Source organism: Sardina pilchardus, chromosome 6 (genome assembly GCF_963854185.1).
Source record: "Sardina pilchardus chromosome 6, fSarPil1.1, whole genome shotgun sequence".
NCBI lineage: Eukaryota > Metazoa > Chordata > Actinopteri > Clupeiformes > Clupeidae > Sardina > Sardina pilchardus.
In genome coordinates this window covers 25,563,152-25,577,367 of record NC_084999.1, presented here as the reverse complement: position 1 = coordinate 25,577,367, position 14,216 = coordinate 25,563,152, and the positions used below count along the sequence as shown (strand labels likewise).

The following is a 14,216-nucleotide window of genomic DNA, read 5'->3' as shown; positions in this document are numbered from 1 at the left end:
TGTGGCCCTGGCCTTTGTGTTCATATCCACACTCAGCTCATGTGAGCTATTTTCCAAAACACCATAAATCCATTTTGAAAACATTAATAAGTCATGTTATTTAATTGTGTAATTTGGGTAATATCAATAAAAGTGCAGTTGTGTTGTTTTGATTGAGTAGGCCTAAAGATAAATCAAATAACAATAACCAAATTACAGTTCCACTAAAATTACTTGGAAAACAAAATAAATTCAAAAAAAGATTGATGAAAATGCATTAAAATGGTGGATATAGAGTTTTGGACAAGAGCTCATGAAATACTCTGGCACAACATGTACATTTGCAGCAGCCCTCAAAGCACAGCCGAACAATACCACCACTGGATCTGCTCTGCTCATAATTAAAATGGAGCCCAAATACGAAGATAACACAATATCTGACTTGATTCCAGATTTTAATATCGGTGACAATCTTTCTCTGTTTGTTTTTTGTAATTGATTACAATAGGTGCAGCCCACAACAAGTTGACTGAATAGTTATGACAACTCCTAATCCTGGTTCATCTCCTAAGGTAAGCATGGGATGCCAAAACAATCCTTATCCCCATACGATTAACTCTCATGTGCTGGATTCAATTCCAAGTGCTGTCCAGCCTCTAGGAAGTATACTCTCCTCAAAGGCCCTCACAAACCAAAGGCACTGGAAGTGATTTGACAATCCCCACCCACGCCCTCCCTCAAATCCCATAGTTTTTTTTAACTGCCCAAACATTGGCATGGAGCGGCAGTAAACCTATTCCACCTGGTTTCAAAAGCACCAACATAACGGTAGTTGTGGAAGCGCATGTGTAATGACGTGATCTGTACTTTGAAAAGCGTTAAGCTTTAATTTAAAGCTCAATGGTAAACTCCTATGGTAAAAAAAATAATAATAAAAAGAAAGAAAGAAAGAAAGAAAAAGAAAAACCGAATGCAATGCTTTCGCTGTCGGACGTTGGGTCTCAAAGAGCTTCACATGAAAAGTGTTCAATGCTATGTCCAATTTTTAATGTATTGGAAAAGCTGAACATGTTCACATAAAACATGCGCAACACTTTTAACGCAGCCGTCTATCACAGAGCGCAGACCCAGCGTATCCAAGCAAATGTTCATTATGCAGACTTGTGATAAAAGGCAGATAGTATGTTCCCTCCAGAAATGCCAAAGGTCCTCCCCAATATCCTCAGAGCTTAGTTGTGTACATAAAAAAGACAAGTCGGCATTCTTGCTGTCCAAAATCCAGTATGAATGATTTAAATCGACTTGAAGTAGATTTTTAAATACAAATATATACTTACAAAAAATCTCACAAACGCATATTTACAAAATACACATAGCAAAGACAGTTTCTTTGTAATTCCACAAATGGTTGTTCATCAGTTTTTCATCAGCGTTCGGGAGAACACATTTGAAATTTAGTCTGCAAAATCCCCACACTGCATTCACACCGTTGTTTCGCCGTGCTTACTGTTCGCCAGTCTTGTGTAGAACTTTCTCCACGAGTTGAGCGTCTTGCCCGACCAGATCCAGAACCCGGAGGTAATACCAACGATCAGGGTCATCAGGTACTTGATCATAAAGACCGTGAAGTCTGGGCTCATATCAGAATGGTGAAATGACGGACGTGGCACAGCATAACTCCTGTAGGTCTTACTGATCCATGTTTTCTCCCACTGCTCCCGGAAGGCCTGCTCATAAAAGTAGCATGCGATGACGATGGTGGCTGGAACCGTGTAGAGGACGCTGAAGATGCCTATTCGGACCATCAGCTTTTCCAGCTTCTCGGTCTTGGTGCCGTCGTGTTTCATGATGGTGCGGATGCGGAACAGCGACACGAACCCGGCCAGGAGGAACGATGTCCCGATGAACAGGTAGACGAACAGGGGCGCCAGCACAAAGCCGCGTAGCGCATCTACACTGTTGATGCCTACGAAGCACACTCCGCTAAGCACGTCCCCGTCGACCTGTCCCACTGCCAGGATAGTGATGGTTTTGATGGCTGGCACTGCCCACGCGGCGAGGTGGAAGTACTGAGAGTTGGCCTCGATAGCTTCGTGTCCCCACTTCATCCCCGCTGCCAGGAACCAGGTGAGAGCCAGGATCACCCACCAAATCGAGCTGGCCATGCTGAAGAAGTACAGCATCATGAAGAGAATGGTGCAGCCCTCCTTTTTGGTTCCCTGGACCACAGTCCTAAAGTCATTGTCAAATTTCTCATTACACACTACCTTGTCCTCAAGAAGAAATCCGGCGATATAAGCTATGGAGACCATAGTGTAGCAGCCGGAGAGAAAAATAATGGGTCTCTCTGGATAGCTGAATCGTTTCATATCCACTAGATAAGTCAAAACTGTAAACAGCGTGGACGCGCAACATAAAACGGACCATATTCCAATCCATATTCTTGCGAACTTTTGTTCTTCTTCATTGAAGTACATCACTCCATGGGATCGTTTTGGTTCGCAGGGGGCAGCGCAATCATCTAAACCCAGAAAACGATAATTTAGATACGAGGGGACTGACAGAGAGGAAGGACACTTAAATACGTTCCATCGGTCAGGAGCCATCGTTACCGGGGGGGTCGGGTTGATCGGGGTGCTTTTCTCCGACATGTTTTGTCCGACGCATAACTCGCCTGCACCGTGAACAGGGAATTTTTCGCATGCGAGGCTATCCGGCCACTGAAAGCCGAATTTGTTCATCAGCGCTTCACAACCCTGCCTCGCCCGCTCACACAGGGACCGACATGGGGGTAACGCTTGGTCCAAAACAGTACAGACAGGCGCGTACATGGAGCAGAGGAAGAACTTCAAATCTGGAGAGCACTGAACTTTGACAAGCGGGTAAAACTGATGCACTTCGAGCCCTGCATCCTCTTGGTTTGTGTGTCCCAGTAAATTAGGCATGATGGTCTCGTTGTAAGCTATGTCCGTACAAAGTGGAATAGAAATTGGCTGGCAAAACCCGTGCTCAGGAACGGACAGTCCCCTGTCCCCATACTGTCCAGCAACTCCCAAAATTCCAACGAATAACAATAGAAACATAGTGAAAACCTTTCCACTCACTTGACTATAATCCATTATCGGAACATTGTGCACAGCCATACTTTCTATGCGGTTTCTTCCCCCCAGACGGCTAGCTCGCCAGCTAGCTAGCTACTTCTCCGCTCCCCTTGCTTGGTCTTTCCTCTTCCTCGCTAAAATCACACTGGTCCAAACTTTGTAAAACGACAGCTGCCCCTCTTCAGGCGCACGGAGACGCAGTGAATGTCCAAAACAAAGTATGTATAGGGGAAAGTACATCCAGCATAAATCCTTGCAAAAACACCTAACCGTGGACTCAATATTTCAGTCTCGATTGTCCGAACACGATAGTGAATACTCCGAGCTGTTCAAACCTGTTTCGAGGCGCCCTGCTGTCTCCTCTTCATATGGAAAAGAAGGGTGGGACTTAGAAACAGATGGCACGGTCCAGGGAGCGTCAACATCTTCCATGCGCTGACCGTTTTCAGAGAAATGATCATACTTGTGTTATTCTCTCTTGTAGCTAAACATGTAGACAATTCATGACAAAATTATTTCGGAAATATGCAAAATATTGTAATATGTTGCTGTTCAGTGAAGTGGTACATTGTTGAAAATATTTGTATAATGATTATATGATTGCTCTAGAGGCAGCCTACAGTGAGGATTGTAGTTTGAAGAGGTAAGCAGCTGTTAAACTCATCTTCGTGCATCTGGAGTGAATCTTGTTCTTCAGCCATACTGTCTAATCTCCAAGATCTCCAACATCTCTAAATAATCTTTTAAAGGCAAATGGCAAGGACCTTGTTCCCATGTAGCACAGAGAGATGGCTGTAGCATGTAGGGCCATTCATGCATCAGGACTTAGCAGTGGGCTAACACACCTTTTCCTTCAGCCAATGGACAAGGTATAGAACAACAAGGCGTAGAAAACAGCCTAATGCAGAATCATGCCAGATCAGAATTTGTAACCATTTGATATAAACAAGGACTACTGTACAGCAGTCCAACATTTTTTTGTTTTTGTGGTTGTTTTTAAATTACCACATCGATATTCCAGGCCAGATTTACAGTATGCATGGGTGATTTCTTGAACTGGCCCAGGTTTTAAGTGATTGTGGGGAGTTGAGCTCTTTGTAGCATGTTTGTAAAATAACAATTTAAGGGCAATTTTCATGGACAATTGTTTCAGTGGCTCTCTGGTCTGACTGGTGATATATTTTAGTGAAGATAAAAGTCAGGTTATCTGTTTAAAAAGACAAATCTCGACCCGAGGTAACACTTACATCCTACGGTATGTATTTTTGGTTCAGCAATTTCAATTACAGCCCTATTCTTGAATTTCCCCTTGGGGATCAATACAGTATCTATCTATCTATCTATCATCTATGGATCATGCATTTCCAATTTACATTTTTTTATTTAAAAAAAAAATAGAGATGATCCCTAAACTATGGCGTGTCTAAAGCCATTCTATTGGTTTCAGAGGGTGTCTGTTACAAGCATGAAGGGAATCAAAGAGCTAGATTTGCACCGACAGGGGAATGTTGAGATTGCCTTCAATTTCTCTGCCTGGACCCTGTGAGTGTCTGAACTCGTGACTTTTCAACAAAAAAGACTATGAGACACAGACGCTCACTCTTCCTCTGTTTATCCCACTCTCTCACAAGCTGCATCGGATAACTTGTATTAAAGATGTTTCTATTTACTTCACACCAAGATATGGACTACAACTTAAAATGTGATTTGGTGCAATTAATGATGCCTTAATGATGAATTAATGATGAATTAAAGATCAAATGAATCTCAGTTCTGATTGTTGTTTGTGCTGAGCAGTCTACTCTCTGTGTGTGTGCATTAATATTAGATTTAAATGAGAATCACAGGGTTAGGATTAACACACTTTTGTTCAATAATGTTTGAGAAGCTTACTTGTGAGGAAGCTGGCTGCCTAGTCTGCGTTCTATTCACTAGAAATGTCACCAGCTCTCAGGAGTGGATTATGTGTGACAACATTCCAGAGGAGGAAATGAAGTCATACTGCCGTCACACATTGTTCAAATGAATGCACTCTCTCCCGTTCAGCAATCCTCAGACGAGCCGCCAAATCACGACGGCAGTCATCTCACTTTGAATCGTCAGGAGCAGTGTGTTTTTCATAAACCGCTACAAAGTTCAACAAATGCAATTCAAAATCCACCTAACCCTCATCTCATGTAAGCATCACTTTTAGTCTGTTGCTTTTTATTCCAGCAGCAAACGACTCTTGTTGGATTAACCTCCTGGAAAATCACCTGCTGTTCTGCAGCTACACACTTTTTAATGTTGGAAACACTGACCCCCCTCCCTGTATGCTTTGAATTGAGACACTCCCCCCCCCCCCCCCCCATACTCATACTGTAGGTCACAGTCTAGCACAACACAGGGAGACGTTTTCGCCAAAGAACTCCAAGATTTCATATTTAGCACGGACAAAATTCCAGAGTTTCTGGGTCTCCCACCTCCCCGATCATGGAGTTGTTCTCATTGTTTACTCTGAAGGCTGAGTGCAGAGCTGGGGGATTGGTTTACAGGCTGGCTCCGACTCCAAGGCGGAGGTTTGTCAGCGCGGACAGGCCCGGGCACATTGGGGGATGCCAGCGAAGGTAAATGAGGAGGCTCTGAATGTTATAGTATGTCTTGTTTTAAATGAAACAAGAACAAAAAAAAAGAGAAAGTTCTTCAAAAGGTTCTTTGTTCCTCTGGCATATGGCTTTGGTGTCACTATGCAAAAAGCAATACAGCAGGGAATCTTAGATTGTTGTGGATTTTGAACAGAAGGTTCAGTTAAGACCGGGGTTCCAGGTCAACAATCTAGGTGGCTTTCACCACCACCTGGTGCAGTACAGGGTGTGTGACGGTACAGTATGTGTGTGTGTGTGTGTGTGTGTGCAGATGAAATGACAGCACTATGAAAACACTATGGTCTATTTATGCAGTTGTTTTCTAATACTGTTACACTCTGGCACACTGAGCTCAATCTTTTAAGACTGAACATTAGTCTGGGGAGTCTGCGCTTTATTTCTACTGCACAAGAGGCGTGATCAATGGACATCGTTCAAATGACTCCGTACGCTTGGATAGTCCTTCAACCAATCAGACCAACGATCCGGGAGCGCCTTTTGGATACCCTAGTTTGTGATTGGACCCAGCAAACGTGGACAGGAAGCAGGAGAGAGATAAATGTGCAGGTTTCCAGCCTGAGCTGCAGGGCGAAATCAAATAGCTTGCCGATCCGGCAGGGTATACTGTAGGGTATGTGGAATGGTTGCTGCATTGTTTAACCAATAATAGTCATAACAACGTGATTTTTGAAGCATTAATAAACTTTATTAGGATAAAACAACAAACAACATTTACAGAAGGACATTACATCTTCCATAATAACATTACATACAAGTTGTACCAAATAATGCAATAACTATTCTACTATATAACTAAGTTTGTTTTCAGATATAAAGTGACCGGTAACACTTCTGTGTTCCTGACCGCTTGTTATTTCAGTGCATTATACAAAAAGTAAAATATATGTCCCTATATATATTTATATGCAAGTGAAGCTATTTCCCAAAATAACACCTTCAGTGTTGAGCAGAGCGGGGATGCAAGTTAGTCTTTCTTTGATTTTCCTTAACCAATACACATTTACACACAGTTTGAATCCTAGTCCGATTCTGTACGGGATGGAGGTGGTAAAGACATTCATGACTTTGAATGCAGACAAGTTTTCCTCAGCATCACTTCAACAGTTCTTTATTTTTATTTGACCCTTTATTTTTCTTTATTCTCATCATCATTTGTTTAACACAGGAATCTTTGCGTCCTTTTTTATGTACAGCCTACAGACTATTGATAACAAAGGTTACAAAAAGATTAAATATTCACAGATGAATCAGAGTCTCAGAGTAGAGAACAGGTGGAACAGACGGTACGTTCTATATAGCATGGCCAATATTGCAAACCGAGGAACTCTGGTCTAGTCCTCTAAAACTGTTACTGTATATACACAATTTTACACGTAACATCTAGATGCTGATTTCCAGCCACAGCCAAATAAATGATTTACACTTCAATGACACTGAAATCATGGATGTTTGTTATTGTTCTTATGGTCTGAACCATCACAGTGCTAAATGTGCAAATCTTCCACTTTGTTATTACTAGTTTCCCCCTCTTACTTCCTGCTTAGTTGTCTTCATAAACCTATGCCATTGTTCGCCGCCTTCTTAAGGGGGGAAAAAGGGTATTGTGAGAATATTCAAGTTCAAAAAGGACAATATAGTGCTTGCTTTTCAGGGTCTCCTCGCCCAGGCCTGAGACACAGACAATAACAAACGAATGTTGCTGCAATGTTGTCACAAGCTGTCGGGGCAGCTGCGTCTGCTGGGGCGTTGCATGGAGGATGCCTACTGTAGCTAATGATGCGGCTTCAGCCAGCATGCGGGAAGTGAGCATACCGAAAATAATTCAGCTGCTGCTGTGTCTACATCTAAAGCGTGTGTGTGTGTGTGTGTGTGTGTGTGTGTGTGTGTGTGTGTGTGTGTGAGAGAGAGAGGTGGGTAGGAGAAAAGTGGTGTCACCTGTCTTATAACACGTCTGCCTGCAGGTGAGGGGTGACACTGAATAAGCCACTTCTGATTGAATTTCTCCACTAAAAGACGGTGGCTTGTTTGTTGGTGTTGTGTTCATTGATTGTGTTGTGTTTCACGTGTTGTTGTTGGTGTGTTAGTAATGCAGTGTTTTCCAGCTTCCTGTCCTCTCCTCTCTTTTAGTTGTGTGCTGCAGGTGAAACAGGCCCATTAGGTGAATTTAGGTAGTTGAACTGGGAGTGCAGGGGGGGGGGGCAAATCATCACTTTGTCAGTAAAAGAAAGTGACAATATCGTTATGATACTAAGTCCTATTCAATAAGGGGTAATGGAAGACAGGACCTTCAGGTCGCAAACATTAATGCAATGTGGTAATGTGGCCACAATGCAAAGTGGAGCCATTGATCGACACATGGATGTCAAAGGCACTCCAAACTCATTATTGTCGAACTCAATATTGTTGAAATCGAGACGTAGAAAGACCCATGGTGATGTTACATATTAAATGAGTTCCTCAGGGGTTACAGAGTACAGTGCAGAGTTCTCAGTTATTGGTTTGTGATCGGCTTTTGTTGCTAACACACTGGTTAGGCTATTATTGAAATTCCCAGAAGAACATTTTCATGGTTCAGCTAAAATACAAATGACCCAAACAGAAAGAACACGTTGTGTTTTAACAATTAAAACTGACATTATTTCCATTCTCACATCCGCCCAATCCAGCAGTATTGTGTTGCCGGGCACTAGAGTTAACATGGTCTGAACAAAGAGAGGTGGCTGAACCTTCTCCACTCTCCTCTGGCGAGGTCAATCTATCTCCTCACTACTGCCAGTTCAATCCACACGGCACTGTGCATACACCTCCGATTCGCCAAATATACAGTATGCATCTGGAGATAGCCATAGGTAAAGGTGGAACTAATGGGTGTGTAGGAATGATTGCAGTGTTGTTATCTTAACAATGTTTTGAAAATGTTAACATTTCTAAACCAATCCAAACTGGCTCCTGACGGTGGAGCTTGGAGAGGACAGGGCATGACTGGACAAAGGTAAAGGGGGCGGGCAGAAGTAAGCTAGGAGTGGGCATTAGAGGAGAGACTGGTGGACAGTGCCCTTTAAGTTGTCGCTGTTGATGTGGTCCTAGATCACAACTTCAGCGAGTCGACGCTACGAGTCGTCGTCTTCTTTTGCGACGTACTGTAGTGTCGCTGAGTTCACGTCTGACTACGATTTAATGCAGATTGCGGTTCATTCTGTCAGTCTATCAAGCCAGCAAAATCTTTATGGGCAGCCAATGGGAGATTAAAGCATTAATATCATTGTTAAGATGATGGGTAAATTATTTTTTCAAAAACAGTGGTTACTATAACAACTGTGTGCAAATTATGGGCGTGGATTGTCAAAGGCCTAAAAGAGCTACGCATCAAATGCTGGACACGTGTCAGAGTCAATTTTACACTTGGGTATCAGGCATCTTCACCTTTCTGATTGCTCCCCACTTTAAACACACACACACACACACACACACACACACACACATTAGCACCGTTGTGAGTGTATTGCATGTGTTAAGACACAAATACACATTCTGCACAGAGACAGAGGCACTCTCTATCTCTCTCTCTCTCTCACACACACACACACACACACACACACACACACAGACACACAGACTAGCACAGTCTTTTAGCACATGCAAGCTTACATGTATATTATGTCCTTGCAGTGTATCTCTGGCGGTGCCCGTTGCATATAGACTGATCCTGCAGTAAGGCTATCTGCATCTAGCACAGCAGAGATGAACCGCAAAGGACGGCCATTTACAACCAGTATTACTGTTCTGTCCATCAGTGCTGTTCTGCAAGTATTAGCATATTGGTATTATTGTCGTGGTCGTGTCTTTTCGTGGTCATTGGTTCGAGTGTAATGGCATGCTTCCTCCCTCTTTCTCAACGTCTGCACAAAACAAGAGTACTACAGGTGAGCTCTAAGTGTGAGAGCCAAGACATTATTGTTGTGGATCTGTACAGGTCTATCATACATACTAACAAACATTCGTACATAGGTAGATACATACACAAGCAGTATGCGTCCAAATCCTCTGGATGGTAACGTGTGTGTGTTTTTTAACGTTTTTTTTTTAATGCTGCCCTTTACACTTCAGCAAAATGTGAATATATATTTATAACATTCCAAAGTAAACAAAGAAATAAAAAGTTATTGACGAAAAACACACTTGTGTAAAGAACTCTCATGCACTCATTTCTGCAAATACTCAGACACACATTCTCTCGTTCTCTCTCTCTCTCTCTCTTACACACACACACACATACACACTTCGTACACCTGTTAGAAAGGTAACGCGTTTGGACAAAATAACTTAAGAGATAGGTGAGAGGTCATTTTGGTCTCCTCTTCTGGCTGACCCTCCTTTCCTCTCCTTCAGTCTGTTCTCAGGCTCCACCTGCAACACACACACACACACACACACACAGGGTTAGTTAACCACCATCACTTTTATCAAGATACACTCAAGTGTAAACAAGAAGCCAAACCGAGATGTAATAGGACGAGAGTGCTGAAGAACAGAGGGAAGAAGAATAATAGAGGAGAGGAGTGGAGAAAGGAGAGGAGAGGAGGGGAGAGAGGAATAGAGGAGAGGAGTGGAGAGAGGAGAGGAGTGAAAGCGAGAGATAGAGAGAGAAGAGGAGAGCAGAGGAGTGGAGAGAGGGATTGAGAGGAGTGGAGAGAGGAGAGGAGTGGAAGCGAGGGATAGAGAGGAGTAAACAGAAGGAGGAGGACGGCTGTGGTCAGAGCAGCAGATTTGGCTGGCGAGCCCCTTTACTAATCCTCTCTCCCCTCCCCTCCCCTCCCAGTGACCATACTGCACTAATAAATAATTCAGGCATCTCTCTGTGTCCTCTATCTCTATCCCTCGCTCCCAGTCTCTCTCTCCCTCCTCACACGGCACCCCTCCCTCTCTCCATTCTTTTTCTCTTTCTCTCTTCCTCTGTCCATCTTTATCCGCCTATGTCATTCATGCTGGCAGTCACAGACACAGTCACACACACTCACACAGACTCTTTCTCTCTCACTTTCTCTCTCTTTCTTTCACTCTCTCTCTCTCTCTCTCTCTCTCTCACACACACACACACACACACACACACACACACACACAACCTCCCTCTATCAGTCTCACTCTTCTGACACACACTCACACAAATATGAGCACCCAAATATATTTTTAAAATATACACATCTCTAGCTGTGCACAGCACGCACACATCTCTCTCTCTCTCTCTCTCTCTCTCTCTCTCTCTCTCTCTCTCTGTCTCTCTCTTTCTCTCTCTCTCTCATCCATAAAACTCTGGCTCTGGTGAGTTTTCTCAGATGGCAGATGGGATGACCGCCAGGGATCGGAGCTCTTGGAAGGACAGCTCGTTATCAACAGGCCTGAGCCTGGGACTCGCGGCCCCTGGACCGAGCATAGGAGCCTTCCAGCCAATCAGCACAGCCGTCCCCAATGGCCACACCCTTCCTGTCCCGCTATGTCCGGCTGGCTGACCGCTGGGTACGAACACAGGAACACCGTCCTCATTCTGTCTCACTAAAAGGGTGGCCTGCTGTCCACCCAGAGAGGACTGTGTGTTCGTGTGTGTGTGTGTGTGTGTGTGTGTGTGTGTGTGAGAGAGAGAAAGTGCTAAAACCCTGGAAGTGAGGTGGATTTTTGGTGGTTGGGTGGTTGTCTTCCAAATGCTGGCTTGTCTCAACACCAGACGGCACTTGACAATGCTACCTTTATACTTTAACGTGCTGCAGGAAAGCATGTGAAGGGAAAGAGAGAAGCCCAAGGAAGACACACTCTTATTTTCACAAGCCCCCAGAGGTCCCGTAGGACTTCAGTGGTGCCCATCAACTCCTTTGGTCATTTCACTATAACAGCCCCACGATGGTCATTCAAGTCATTTTTCCTCAACGCAACTTTATGGCATATCCTGTCGGTGTGCACAAAAAAGCGTCTCACACAACTCCTGTGGAGGAAATCCTTAATGCTTGCCTTGGCACTCGCCGATGTGGGCGTATTGTGCGCCCGTGTTTGGCTATCGGCGTTGCAGCCCCCAAAAACTCGTAAAAACTACACGGGCACTTAAGCGTTTCATCACAGGGAGAGAGAGAGAGAGAGAAAGAGAGAGAGAGAGATAGAAAAAAAATCTCTTTAAGGTTCTGCAGGGCGTCCAACCTTCTCATGAAGCCTGCTTTGAAGTCGCTCAGCCATCAAGCCTCATGGAAAGAGATGCTGGGAAAGCGTTTACGGGGGTTCAATACGGGACATTCAATTGGGGGCCTCTATGGAGATTATCTCAAAAGAAAGCGCTCCTGTTGCAGTGGGAGAGAGAGTTGGGCCCTGGACTGGCGCCAGAAGGCTCCGTATATACGAGCCAGATCAATCTGCCCCGCTGCACCTCCTCCTCCTCTGGGAGGAGACAAGGCAAATGTGTGGAGGGGTCTAAAGAGAGGCGGACACCACTGAGCCTCGTGTATGAGAACAGCTGCACATAGAGAGAGAGAGACTGAAAGACTGCAGCGCCTTTCCTTTGCTTTCTTCCCCACTTCTTCTCTTTCTCTTCCTCTCTCTCTCTCTCTCTCTCTCTCTCTCTCTCTCTCTCTTTTAATGGGCCATGTCAAAGCTCACCCTGTCCACACCCTACCTATGTCCTCCCTCTCTCTCTCCCTCTCTCCCTCCCTCCCTCCCTCTCTCGTTCTCTCTTTCCCTCCCTTTTTTACAGTATCATAACCAGTCTAAGTCAACAAAGGAATGTGTTGTCTCCAAGGTCTGATTTAAGACCAACAGATGTTGAGTTCCACTTTGGCAGGATCAAAGAGAGAAAGTGGGCTATGGGTGTGTGCATGTGTGTGTGTGAGAGAGAGAAAAAGAGAAAGAGAGTGTGTGAGAGAGAAAGAGACAGAGAGAAACACAGAATGTGCGTGCAATGCATGACTGAATATATGTGCCTTTCACTGTCCTTGTCTGTGTGTGTGTGTGTGTGTGTGTGTGTGTGTGTGCCAGCACACATCCCAAACCAGATGGAGCTGGTGGGTGGGAATTGTAGGAAGGATCGGGAGGCTCTACCAGTGTCGATAAAGCCAGCTGTTGTCTACGGATTCAGACGCACGTTAAACCGACAAACAAACTAACTTTGAGGCAGCGCACGCGTGTGTGTTTATTTGAGTGTGTGCATGTGAGTGTGTGCATGTGTGGGAAAGACCAGCCTGTGAGGTTTGAGCTCCTAGACACAGTGTCTGAGAACTGTCATAGTTGAGGTGACCACCATTCACATGACTGAGTCTTGAGTCTCAGCTAAAGTGCATGTAGCCGAGGACGCCAGTATAATTCACTCCCCTGCACAGCCACTGATGTGTGTATTTAACTGAAAACGGATACTATAATCGCGGGAGACGGCGACATAAATTCAACGGAGTTAATATTATTAGAAAAGGCTGAGGACAAGCTCTGTAATTCTCGCTGGAACAGAAAATATTTACATAAAGTCTGAAAATGTCTCCGGATTTATATGCATGTCACAGGGAGGCAGTCTCATGCTGAGAACCAAGTCTCTCGCTCGTGTCTCTCTCTTCTGTCCTACTCGCGCTCGCTTTCTCACACACACACACACACACACACACACACACACACACACGCTATCTCTCTCTCTTTCACACACGCTCTCTAGCCTCTAGCCCGTAGTCTCTCTGGGGCCATGTTCAAACAGCGAGCAGTGCAGCAGCAGTCCTCCCATTGTTCTGTGATAGGAGTGCCTTATGAAAGAGCGTTACTCCAGTGCATTTTTTTTTCTCTCCAATTTTCTGCACTGATAAAACTGCAGGGAGATGCTTTAAGCTGTACTGCAGAAACGTATCATACAAATGGTATAATACACAAAATGTATAATCACGCTCTCATACTTTCTTTCTCACATTCTCTTCTCTCGCTCTTTCTAACACACACACACACACACACACACACACACACACACACACACTCTCAACTCCATTCATTTTGGAGTTGTGAGATGTGAAAGGCGTTTAAGACAGATGCTCCAGACACAAGGCAGCTCTGTAGTTGACAGAGTTTCACTTGAGCTCAGCGACAGGGGAGAGGGGGGCGGTGCTGGTGGGTCACGACCTTTGACCCCGGTGCTGTGGGGGGGACTCGTCATGTCTGAAAGCGTGTAATGAAGTGAGTCAGAGAGCCATTAAACGCCACTCAGCACAACACATTCAGCCACGGAGGGGGCTGATGGTTTAATAAGGCTCTTTATGTGTGTGTGTGTGTGTGTGTGTGTGTGTGTGTGTGTGTGTGTGTGTGTGTGAGAGAGAGAGCGAGAGGGAGAGTGAGGATGCATCTAAATCTGAATGGATTATGCATGTGTGTGTGTGTGTGTGTGTGTGAGCAAGAGGGAAAGTGAGGATGCATCTGAATGAGATATGCATGTGTTTGTGTGTGTGTGTGTGTGTGTGTGTGTGTGCGCGTTTGTGTGTGTATGCGT

General features: G+C 44.6%; 2 protein-coding genes across 3 annotated transcripts in view; both read right to left on the bottom strand.

Moving 5' to 3' along the window:
- Positions 1 to 1,240: 1,240 nt before the first annotated feature.
- On the bottom strand, positions 1,241 to 3,424 carry fzd1 (frizzled class receptor 1). Its single transcript, XM_062539215.1, has one exon. It carries the CDS (start codon positions 3,120 to 3,122, stop codon positions 1,461 to 1,463), a length of 1,662 nt encoding a protein of 553 aa, XP_062395199.1. The 5' UTR covers positions 3,123 to 3,424; the 3' UTR covers positions 1,241 to 1,460.
- A 2,970-nt stretch (positions 3,425 to 6,394) lies between these two features.
- The window catches only part of cdk14 (cyclin dependent kinase 14), a 194,875-nt gene continuing 187,053 nt past the window's right edge, over positions 6,395 to 14,216 (bottom strand). For both annotated transcript variants that reach the window (XM_062539213.1, XM_062539214.1), the window contains one exon: positions 6,395 to 10,132. The gene's annotated coding sequence lies outside the window, so the exon portion shown is untranslated. The remainder of the gene's footprint in view (positions 10,133 to 14,216) is intronic.